At 30.9% G+C, this 12657-nt stretch overlaps 1 protein-coding gene across 1 annotated transcript in view; it reads right to left on the reverse strand.

Annotated features, from left to right (window-relative positions):
* The window catches only part of LOC128238547 (dystrophin-like), a 177955-nt gene that overhangs the window by 153386 nt on the left and 11912 nt on the right, over positions 1–12657 (reverse strand). Inside the window, exons 3-5 of the mRNA XM_052954580.1 lie at positions 6158–6219; positions 5363–5455; positions 3621–3701 (exon numbers count right to left, since the gene is read on the reverse strand). Of these exons, the coding sequence (XP_052810540.1) occupies positions 3621–3701; positions 5363–5455; positions 6158–6219 (236 nt within the window). The remainder of the gene's footprint in view (positions 1–3620; positions 3702–5362; positions 5456–6157; positions 6220–12657) is intronic.

Here is a 12657-nt window from a genome sequence, read left to right on the forward strand (position 1 = left end):
AAGTGGAGATATGATATTAAACTTCCTGCGGGCAAGCATTAGAAGGTCATTTTATGCAATATATTGTAAACAAATATTATATCACAAATCATATTTCATGAAACATAACCAGCCAGTTTGAAATTTGTTTTATGTAAACAAGAAATGAATTGCATCAATTGTTTTGAAGATATATACATGGAAAATGCACATAAATTTAATATTGCCCCTCATTATGTTTAAATTTCTTTCATTTTAATGTTAATGATGAATAAAATGCTGCAGAAAAATTCTTGTTTCATAAAATATGATATAATTATATAAACTGGAGATATACATACATTTGAATGTAATGTCTGTTGTATGAAATTAAGAATTCCGTTGCCAGCATAATTAATATTTCATATAATCTAAGTATAAAATAATTTATTTATGTTTTTCTTTAATAAATGAACAAAATGCATTACACTGTTTCAAAATACCTGCAGGTACAAAATATACTTTAATATCATTTTTCGGATTTAAATACTTTCTTCATTTATTATTACATAATCTTTAAATTACATTAAAGATCTGATCAATTAGACATGATCTAATTATGTCATAATTAGCATAATTAATCTGTTAATATTCATTATACGAAACATCCACCCCTGACAAACCTATTGTATATACATGTATAGACAGATTGACGATTGACGTAACAACTCATACAATAATTGCCAACCAGTCACTGATTGGTTGATTCCACAATGAAATTAAGCCATTGACCAACAGTATACGACCAGGTAGTTGGCTAGTCCAAATAATTGTACGTTGACAGATTTTTTTAAAGATTTTTGATATATATGGCAAATCCTTCAAGTACAAATTGTTTTGTACAAAAAGTGGGTCGTTATTCCGATCGGGATTTCGGGTTGAAGCATATTGCATCTATAAAATATCATAGAAACAAGAAATATTACCAGACAATGGTATTTTATATTAGTTCCGTACACTTTATCATCCATTTCAACCGTAAAATACTTCACTTAATACAATTTCAATATTTTTCAAACACCCCCGGTTTTTGCACAAACCCGTTTAGATGTTAGGGATTGGAAGAATCCCGTATAACACGTCTATTATTTTAGACTAACTAGTTGGCTACTTTGCATAAAAATAAAAAATAAAAAAAAATAAAAAATATTCAATGTGTCTAGAATGGATACGGTTACACACAACTAATATCCTGGACAACAAAAATTAAATTCTTAAAGGCAAATCTAATTTAATTCTTCTTCTTTATCTTATTAGTTATAGTACCTTTAATCATTGTTAGATGTACATTAGTTCAATCCGTATCATTATTGCATGATATATACATTTAAAAATTATATAGCAACGTTGGGAGTGGGAATGGGGGCAAGGATACTAAATTTTACACACAACCCTTCACATCTATTAAGATAAATACGGTAGCTGAATATAATAATCACATGAGAAAAAAAAATTGCACTAATGTTATGATACAGTTGGCCATAATAAATATTTTCCCAACCTCACCTATGGAATTGAATAATTTGTTATTTAAACATGCTAACATGATGACTTGTCCTCATCAATTCAACACAATACAGAGCCTCCTTTGTTTGCAAACTGCAGTGAATGAGATGTTTGATTATAAAGATGCCTGCTCTGTGATATGCAGGCCGTGTGAATAATGCATGAATTATGAGAGAGTTACGTTCATATAATATAATTATTGCAGTCTAATATTGCTGCCTTTACTTAATATATATTTTATTAATGATTTAACTGAAGTTATAATTGCCGCTGCAGCTTTAAAAACAAGCATTATTTATATCTTAAATTGTAACACATAATAATTGATTGCTTATTAACGTTATAGTATTTAAAACAGTGTCAACATGTCAAATCAATACATAAAATAATACCCTTTACATCTTAAGTCAAATAATATGGGTTATTAAGAATGAACATCGAGAAGCTAACTTATATACATGCTAAAACTACATGCATAAAAACACAAAATGCACCCACTCCTTGATTTAATCTCCAGGCTTAATTCAACACTGTTCAATGAGTATATCCTTACAATAACACAGAATATTACTCCACTGTAATCTCCGAAACTTAATCCATCTCAAACACGTTTAAACATTAATCTCCAAATATTTCCTCTCTGACACTGAACAAACTATATTTTTCACATAAATCCAATGCACTTTTGCCCCAGACATAATTTTCCACCGTTTTTGCACAGCATGAAACCAAAAATCATAACACAACCACTATCTCCTTTCTGAAGAGCTACTCAATACCCTGAAGAGCTTTAGTATCACAAGAGTTGGTCCCCTTGCTTCTAAAATGTTTATCTTCTGTTTTCTTCAGTGAATCACATTGTTACGTTGTTTGATGTCCAATTTTTGTTGAGGTCGTAGAAAATAATTGGTTTCTGCATCCCTGACTTAAGCGACAAATTTCACATTTTTGTAAAATTCACTTTCAAGTATGCTTTTGAAGTTACCACTCTTCATGGATAACCGTTCAGACATTTAGAATCCATCAAATCCATTCAATTTGATTAATATAACATTTTCCTTCATCTTCTTTACTTCCTTGGTATACAAAACACATTCATTTATTTATTACAATTTATACAGTAATCATGTCAATTTTCCCAATTTTCTTATCCGCGTACAAATCAAAAACACAGAAATAAATCATTCAAACAAATGTCTTCTTAATCAGAAAAAAACAACATTTAATTTAAAGTTAACTAACTGTTAAATTGAAAATGAGTATTTCAACCATAAAAATTTATCACCAAATATTTTTATCACATTTTTTTGGTACACATTTATAGCACAATACTTAAAATTTTCAGTTATAAACAAGCCATGAAAATATATTCATTTATCAACGTACAGTTGTAAGCTATAACCTTCGATCGTCCCAGTGTTTATATTTACACGGTTCATTTATTTAATGCTTTTTAGCGTCATTAACTAATCAATTACTAATGCGTACAATGTTAACAATACTGTCATTTCATGGGTTGACCTTGCGAAGAGTTTATCAATGAATTTCAGGGCCTATTTAAATACTTAACCATGTTTGTTACGAGTATGACCAAAATTTTGATTTATTCTGTCAACACAGCCCACGCTGTAGTAACATTTTAAAATACACATACTAAAGTTCACTTTATTCAATACTTGTAATTGATGTTTTTGAATTTCCATTTAATTAAATAGTGTATAACAAATGCATTTAAACATGCAGTCTTTTTCAAAATTCATTTTAATCCAGTCGAAACATCAATTATTCCCATTTTTATTTCATTAATATTACCTTGTTACAATAACATTTTCTTTTAATAATTGTCATTCTCTTTTAAACATATGGTACTTAGATTAAAAACACTCATAATTGTTGTTGTTGTTACAGAGCAGACAAGTACATTGATTTGTTAGTTTTTTGGTTGTTGTTGTTGTTGTGTTGTTGTTGTTGTTGTTGTTGTATTTTTTTTTTGGGGGGGGGCAAGCTGGGGGGAATACTGTTTAATGAACATTCTTTTTTTTATTTAATTTACACCCGAAATGTATCGCAGAGAAAACCCTTCAAATCAGACATACATTATACTGCCGTTCCAAGACGTCCAATACTCGATTCACATTGTTGATATGGTGAACACGCATTCGACCCTTTTCTCGAACCTGCAAAATATCGAGAAACCATTAAGATACAATATTATACATATCATCAATTCTGATAAACCAGGCATGAAAAGAAATCATGAAATTCTTTGCCTTTGGCACAGTAATAAATATACTTAAAACTGCACTCTCACAAATTGACCGATTGAACTTTTTTCTCCTTTTTCTGTCTTAGAATCAGCTGGTTTTTGCATCAATGCTTTCAATTTAGTTACATAAGATAACTCACAAATTAACAGAACTCAATTGGTTGGATAACTGCCGAAAATCTTATTTTTCTTAAAGCGTTCGTAAAGCTTTTAGCCAGAAAACATCAATTTTCGAACGCAAATATAATAAACTGCAATCTGATCATTTATCAGCAGTCTTAAATCACTGTTTTTCAGACATTTATTCAAAATTTGGCTCATTCCAAGACAACAACAAAATGAATAGTTGTTTAAATCGTCAATCTGTGAGAGGGAATCTGTAAGATTTCACCATAAAACAAAGATACAATTATCTTGATAATTTATAGCTAGCAAAATTTAATGTTTTGTTTTAAACATGACATAAATCTTTCACCAGCTATCTTCATCTTGTTGATATTCATTAAATTATATAGATATATCAGGGTACGTGTCAAAATTGGTTGGGTATAAAAGACTGGCCAGACCGCGGACCAGACCATTTAAACTGAAATATACAGAAATCTCCGTCCAGTCCGGAAATGAAAGACAGGTATAAAAGACTGGCCAGTCTGAATTTTGTCTTGAAATATGAAAACATGTGTTGTGTTGTAAAGTGCAGTAATAAAGTGAATGAAATTTATAAACAATATGTTTTAACATTATGCATCAACTATATGTTGTATGTTTTATGTTTACTAATTATAAATGATTAAACATTGGTTTAAGTCAAAAATAATTATTAACAAAACTTTAGAAATGAACAAAAGAGACAAATTCAAACCAGTATAACTATTTTTAATGTAGTGGTTCTGAGAAATATCGTCAAGTAATTTGCGCGAAAAATGTAATTGCTTATTGTTTAACTTGTACAACATTATCAAGAATTATTTATATACTCATGTATCATGTAGTTAATAATAATAAGTAATACGATGTTAATTGTTGTCTTTTGTTGTTAATTGTTGTCTTTTGTTATTATTTTGTCTTCATATTAGTTTTGTGTTATCTACTATGGAACAATAAAATGGTGATTACATGAAAGACATCTCCAGGTGAGTAGGAAACAAATGGCATTCTATATGATGTTTACACCAAAATAAGCTGCATTTTTACAGGTTTCCAGTCAGATTAAGGGTTATGTATGTCCAAGCTCAAACAGTACCCACAATAAGACAACCCAGTGCATCTATTATGACATTTTCTTCTAAAAGGACAAATACGGAAATGGAGGTAAATGACAGACCGAGATGGTACAAAAAAAAAAACAACCAACATTGTTTAACAAAATGAAACTGCATTTAATTATACTACATTACAATTTTCAAAATGTGAATAACGTTATTAATTGGGGTTTTTATTATTTATTTTCTGCTGTCCATTGGAAACCACCCTCAAAGTGTGAATAAGAGATTCAAGATTTTTTTTACTAATTTTAATTTCAATATGTAAACTAAAATTATCGAAGATAAACATTTTTGTTCCACACTGTACCTGACTGATTCCACTGAGAACCTCGATGAGGGAAAGCAGGTGAGTTCCATCTCGAAGGTCCGTTGACAAGTCTGCTAATGTTGGCCGCCCAGACTGAAAAATTCAAATAAACAATCCTTTTGTTGTTTATGTAATTACCACACCATTATTTTTATATTATAATGTGTACACCTTTAAATGATTCCTAGAAAATCATCATGGTAAATAACACATTTGGCAAATTAGTTTTGAAATAACACCATATTAACACCATTTCAATGTACCTTCGTTTGACATAGCACATGTCATACCAATCAAATATCATCTTGACATCACACCAATGTACATGTAACACCTGAGTGAAATATCAATCTGGTATTACAGCAATGTCTTACCAATGATTCCTCCCTCTGATATATTTACATAAATGTCACACCAATAAAATGTCTTTCTGACATTACACTAAAGTGGCACATCAGAGAAATGTCTTTTTGACATTATTTCAATGTCATACCGATGAAAAGTCAGTCTGATATTACAAAAATGACATAAAAAAGAAGTCACACCAATTAAATATCCTCTGATATTACACCAATGTCATATCAGCAGTATAAATATTTACTGTAACATAAATACTTTAATTGGATCTTACATTTCTTTTAATTAAATTTCACAGCAATGTTTGATATGGGTTTTAATGCATTAATCAACAAATGGGTTATAAAAAGGGCAACTGATAGAAAAAACTTTCATAATTGTCTCAGCGCCATGCAATTTCATTAACTTGAACATTGTATATCGTAACAACATAATTACCTTCGACAGCTGGGAGTTTATCCATTTGGTAAAAGTCTTTTTTTGAACATCTTCCCGTTCATCTGAAAGAAGAAATTAATCTGAATTACAAAGGAGCGTTTTGATTATTGTTCAGGATTTGAAAATGAAATTCAAATAGAGTTCATGATTCCAAACAAAAGCGCAGCAAAGTGGGGGTTTTCAGTCGAGCAAGGGACATAACTCAACAAATATTAAAGCCAGGGTTATTGGGACTTGCAGTTGATGTTCTTATTGGAAATAATTGTGTATCATCTTTTATTTAAATTTGTTTTAGGTTGGTTACCTGGCCAAAGTTAACATTTTTGCACTGAGTATACCATTTCGATGCCCTGACAACAAGACAAGGCAAAAACAAAAACCCCATATTGTTTATTGTTTCTCTCAGAAGAATTACGAGCAAACAAAAGTGACTATGAAAACATGCATAATATATGCTATATATTTGCTTTGATAGTAAACTGAGGTATCTAAAAACATGTCTTTGACATCAGAACAGAACTACTCCACTCTTAATACAGTGCATCCTGATGTTCCATAATTATGAACCAGCCAAATTAAAACGTTTTTTAAGAAATAAACAAGCATTTTTAAACCTTGTTTGGCGGGGCACATTAGCAAATATTACTTATATAATGTCTGCCCTGAAATTGGGTGTAGTGGTGATAACCAAGAATAAATGCATTGAGCTGCAATTCGCACTGAGAGTTACTTTTAACTTTGAACCATATATACAAAAATGGAACATGTTGAAATTACCCCTATATCTACCAGCATTAAATTTGAAGTGGAGATCTATTTGCATAATGAAAATTTGAGTAAATTTTTTCGCCATAATTTATACAATGAGTGTTCATATTTAGGTCAGGTTTACAAAAAGGTATGCAAATATACAGTGAATATAGGTATGATTTCCCACCACACTTGTCAACATGTCAAAATTTATGTAAAATGCTGTGTGACACAAATACCTAAAGAATAGCTTCTCTCATGTATTATGACCAAATCAATTATAAATTATATAAAGAAACAATATAAGTGAGATAAATGTATCAACAATTTCCTTAAATTAATCAAATTGTAAAAGCTGTAAATCAAACTATGAATTTCATGTATCATGCTTTGTGAGCAGTCCATGGTCAGCCTGAAATTGTATTACAGCCATTAATTTTTTTAACATTAGCCCTGATGTATAATATGTAGAATTTGATTTAGTTTGAACAGAAATATCTAGTGCAGGGCTTGTGGACTTGAATTTTTTTATGAAATATTTCAAACATTGGAACTTACTTCCATTGATAAAATTTTACAGACTAAGCATAATTTTTCTTTTTCATAAGACTTTTTTCTGTTCTTCTTAAAGTTTGCCATCTAATGAATTACTTGCATATAGGTTGTAGTTCTTGAATGAAATTTAACCAAACATATTCTATAATGTTTTTAACACTGTCTTCAAGGTAATCATCGAAACTCAGGTGAGTTACAAGATCAATAAGTACAAAATCTGTCAGCCCAATGAATATATCCACTTAGCACTAATATCGTCACAATATCCCAATAAACAAGATAAAGTGCACAAAAAGCGACAAACATATAATAATGTAAAATTTTAGCACCTTTAATTACACCAAGAATACTGTATGGTAACCCCTTCAAAGAGCCCCTTCCAAAATTATTCCAATCTGTCATTTTGAACAGCACATTTGTTTCACAAAAGCGATACAAACATTTTCCACAAAAATACTCCAAAAAGTAAGACAACCAATCACAACAGAATATAGAAATCCAAAATCCAAAACGAGTGTACTTTTTACATTCAAATCCTTATGGTCTGCAAATATTCACAGCCTTTACAAATTCTCGTTCAAAATTTCAAATTTGGACTAACAGATTTTACACCTTTCAGTGACCTGTTATCATTAGTTTACGAAATTTGCCAAAAAAAAGCCATCTTTATCAACTTTCTTAAGAAAAAATACCATAAAGTAAAGAATTTTGTGAACAATTATTTTCTGAGTATTAAGCACAGGTTTTAAAATTCTAAACAACTGTAAACAGGAATGCTTTCAATGATTCCATAAACAAAACCAATAACTTTGCCAAATTATTATCAAAATATATATGAAAATAATAATAAATTATTATCAGCAAAAAATGTGGGAATTTTAGTAAGATTTAAATTGTGAAAAATTAATATTGCCACAAAATTAAGTAATTCTACAGTAGTGGTTGAATACTGGTGAAGCTTTGACAACTATATGACTATGCTGAAAGGGTACTTATTTCTATGGTCCAATATTTGCTCTGACCCCAAAGTCAACAAAAACGGCAAGATTTAAGCAATAGAAAGGGGGGTAATTACTTTGACAAATATTAGGTAACTTATTGACCAAGTGCACTGTTGGTTTGATGATAAGATGTTTATAAAATAATGTGTCAAGGACAATATTGGTATTCCCAAAAAGAGTTATAACTATTTAATGACCAATTTATTATTGTATCTCTACCTGAGTTCTACTGTGCACAATGCTTGCTTTCTTTTATGCATTTAAGGTTTATAAGCTGCATTCTCATATTGAATGTTTTCACATTTAGTTCTTGTCTCAGAATCAGCAGATTTCGGTATCAATGTCTTCAAAACAGTCATATTAGATACCTCACAATAGACCTGATCTGAATTGTTTGGAAAACCGCTAAAATTTACCTTATTCATTAAAGCATAAGAAGCATAACTAAGGCTTTTAGCCATAAACTATCAATTTTAGAAAGTTAATACAAAAAACTCCCATCTGATCTTTTGTCAGCAATCTCGTATTAATGGATTTATGACATTAAAGCAAAAACGGCTCATCCCAAGCCAAAAAATAAAAAAAGTTGTCAAAACGGTCAAACTGTGAGAGTGCAGCTTTAAGACAAAACTTTTTTCAATATTGATAGAGCATAAATAAAATTAAAAATTGAGGGTGTGTCTGTCTTGTTTTGATCAATAAGTGAATTTTATTTAATTAGTATTATACAATTACAATTATGTTGTTTATTGACAAGCTATAAAGTGATGTAGAAGACAACATTGTAAAAGAAGTTATTTATGGAACCATTTTGTGTCTTAATGTGTCATCTTCTTTAAATAAAGATATAATTTGAACATCGGACAGTTTCTTAACCACACAGAGGAAAGTGGATTTAGCATTGATGTGGGCGGGTGGCTGGATGGAGGGGGTGTGGAATTATAAGGCAGGTCATGCAGCCAGAATTTGCACAGCTAGGTTGACCTTTAAAACTAAAAAAAACTAAATCAATAAAGGCCTTCACCCTTCAAATCTTTAAAACCTTTAAAGTACAGAAATATAAAATTTACGCAAGTAAAAGTTATCTGAACAATTAGGTAATGCAACGAAACGCTGGTGATTCAAACTATAAATATTAAAAACCTAATTATAAAACAGCTTGTAAAGATAATTTTACAAATAATTATACCATTTACATCTTCCAAATCAACATTAAGTACTATTAAATTTTAACAACGAGTTACATAAAACATACAAATCAGAATTTATCGTCAATGTGAGTATCAATCTTTCAGGATATTGAATAAAATCAGCGTTTTATCAATGAGTAAATTTACCCACGGCTTACGAGAGTCTTAAAACTCCGGGATCATTAGTTGCGACTATCACCAAATTGACGAAATTGTTTTGCAAAACTGGTTGATACTGATACGTATTTCCTGCCCTTGGGGTCAGGAACACTCACCTTTTATAAAAATCAAAATTAATTAGTTGTATGTAACCTGGTATCACAGGAATGTCTAAGGATTTTGCTAATCAGAGAAAAAATATTATCTTTTTAACAGATCTTTTAATCAGTGTTCAATGTCATATCAAAACTATGAATCAGTTTAAATTGAGCAGCCAGACTGATATATACATTTAATACTAGAAAGCGTAATTTTGTTTAACTAAATAATCGGTTTTATCTTTAGGAAAATCCTTTTTTTTCTGATAAATTGCTTATAATTTTTTTTGATGGCATCATTTTTTAAACAAAAACTGACACATCATAAATGACGCTAGGCCTTATATTATTTAAGGTAGCTCATACAGAAATATGGGAATTTCAGATCCTTCAGGTGACCCCCCATATTATTTTGGTATTATTTACAGACGAGGACGAATCTATATGCACGCCCCCCCATCCCCCCACCCCTTTTCGGTTGGAGGCACAAAAATATATGTAAACCAAAAAATATATATGTAAGACGTATTTACAGTCATTTATATTTGACATAGTAGTAATCTAAGTGAGATTTCCCCTTTTAATTAAATGATACCAGAATAAGTTGGGTTACAATGTATCTTAAGTATTTATGTAATGGTTCAAGGAGCGATGAGACAACTAGCTTAATTCGGACTTCTTAATACAGAAAAAAGCAATGTTATTAATGTTATTTTTTTTCTTCCCAAAGCATGATAGACACCCATCACATTTTAAGAATATTTCAGAAGTGATAAATTCCACCTAGCTCATTTTCAAACAATCAAACTGCTTTAAAATTTTATTGCAAAATAAAAGACAATTTTCTGAATCTTCACTGCAGCAATGAAACAAGAAACGAACGGCACAAGTGGTGTCAAATATACCGCAATCAATTTCAAAACATTGAAAAGAAATGTCCCATCAGGTGTAAAATGTTAGATCCACCGATTTTTATATATTATAATGAATGCGATATTTCGTATGAATGCGTTGACAGCATGTTATCTCTTTCAGCATTATATTTTTTCAAAGTTATCAAATATCGCAACATCAGGTAAACAGATCTCAACAAAGAAAGCGAGCAATACGGCGTGCGGCTTGTCATTCAAATATTGTAGTTTTTGCAAGACCTACCCTAAGTTTTAATCCATGCTGTTTTATATTCACATCAACAAATTTGAACGAAGATTATTATTTTATGTAAGGGACAGTATTCAATATCATTCTTAACCTTAGGCCTAAATATAAAAATTTTGGTTTGGGTTACCCAATCTGTAACCTACGAAACCAGCCCAGCTCCCATTTTAATAGTCTGTTGGTAATTTATTTTATATAAGGTTTAAAAAAAAAATGTGTGTTTCAATATCTACTTTAAAACCTTTAAATACGAGACAACTTTAACACCATTCCCAAATGATGACAATTATAAACGTTATTACATAAAGCTGAATAAAATAATAAATAAAAAAAGCTTTAACCTACCCTTTAACCTACCGTTATTGTGACCCTTTTTTAAAAGGGTCACAATAACCCTAAACAAAATTATTAATTTGGCCTTATCCTCAGTGATTCAATGAAGTCTTATGGCCAGTTATTTCTACAGTCCAATCAAAACACTCGGATTCTACTCTTTAACTTAAGTTGTATCTAAGTTGGTTACTGAATATGGCCGAGGATAGCATAACAGTGGGGTTGATTAAACAAATTGGCAATTAAGCCTTTGAGGACATAAAGCGAAGGCCTTCTTATACATATGACATATACTCCACAAATTGAGAGGGTGAAAGTGGTCTTATAATGGTAAAGGTGTCTGCCTCTCACTCAAGAGTTTGTGGGTTCGATCCCTTCCAGGGGTACATTCTCACAACCTCTCAGAATGAACACTGGTTTCTACCCAGGACTCAAGATAATTGTGACATTCTGCATGCTTACTTATTCAACTGTTCCACCAGTTGGGGCAATAAAGCCTTATTTCAATGCCTTACTGTTTAAAAAAAAACACTGAGCTAACAAGAATATTTAAATTACACACTTTCTACAGCAATTCAAATATTATATACTGTGTCATACCATAAAATGTAGACTAAAAAAACTACAATGCCTTTTTAGGGTTTATATCCATAAAGAATTCTTGAATTTACATATTTTATATCCTTTTGAAAGCCCTAGCATTTTTATTATCCATGATGAAGGAATCTAATTAACAATTCATTTTGAGACAACCCCTTGCTGTTTGTCAATAGCATCTTATCAGGGGGCATTTCAGCCAATATACTAGCAGTGAGAGTATTATCATCAATGGCCTAATGAAGATAGGACCATATTGTCAAGGACCATTGTCCACCATTGTCCATCTGCATCTCATGAGTGACTCTAGTTTATTCAAAGACCTCAATGAGTCTTAATCGTATTGAAATATTTCCGCAGAGTACATTGCATTAATACACTTGTTGTATCAGCCAGGTACTCTAAGGACTGAGCTGCACCAGCCTGCATAAAATCCTTGATACCTTCTTGCCTTTGATGAGATATATTATTTGTTTTATGAATTCTTCTGGGACTGGATTTCTGCAATAAATGCATAAGTGTGGTATGAGTTCCTTCACAGTTATTGAAATCATCAGCTAAATAAACACCCCTGTATTCTGAGCTTGCCAGAGATGACGAGCTTGCCAGAGATGATCTATAGTGATGATTGTACAAGAAGTACAATGGGAAAACATGCA

Source organism: Mya arenaria, chromosome 6, assembly GCF_026914265.1.
Source record: "Mya arenaria isolate MELC-2E11 chromosome 6, ASM2691426v1".
In the NCBI taxonomy this organism is placed as follows: domain Eukaryota; kingdom Metazoa; phylum Mollusca; class Bivalvia; order Myida; family Myidae; genus Mya; species Mya arenaria.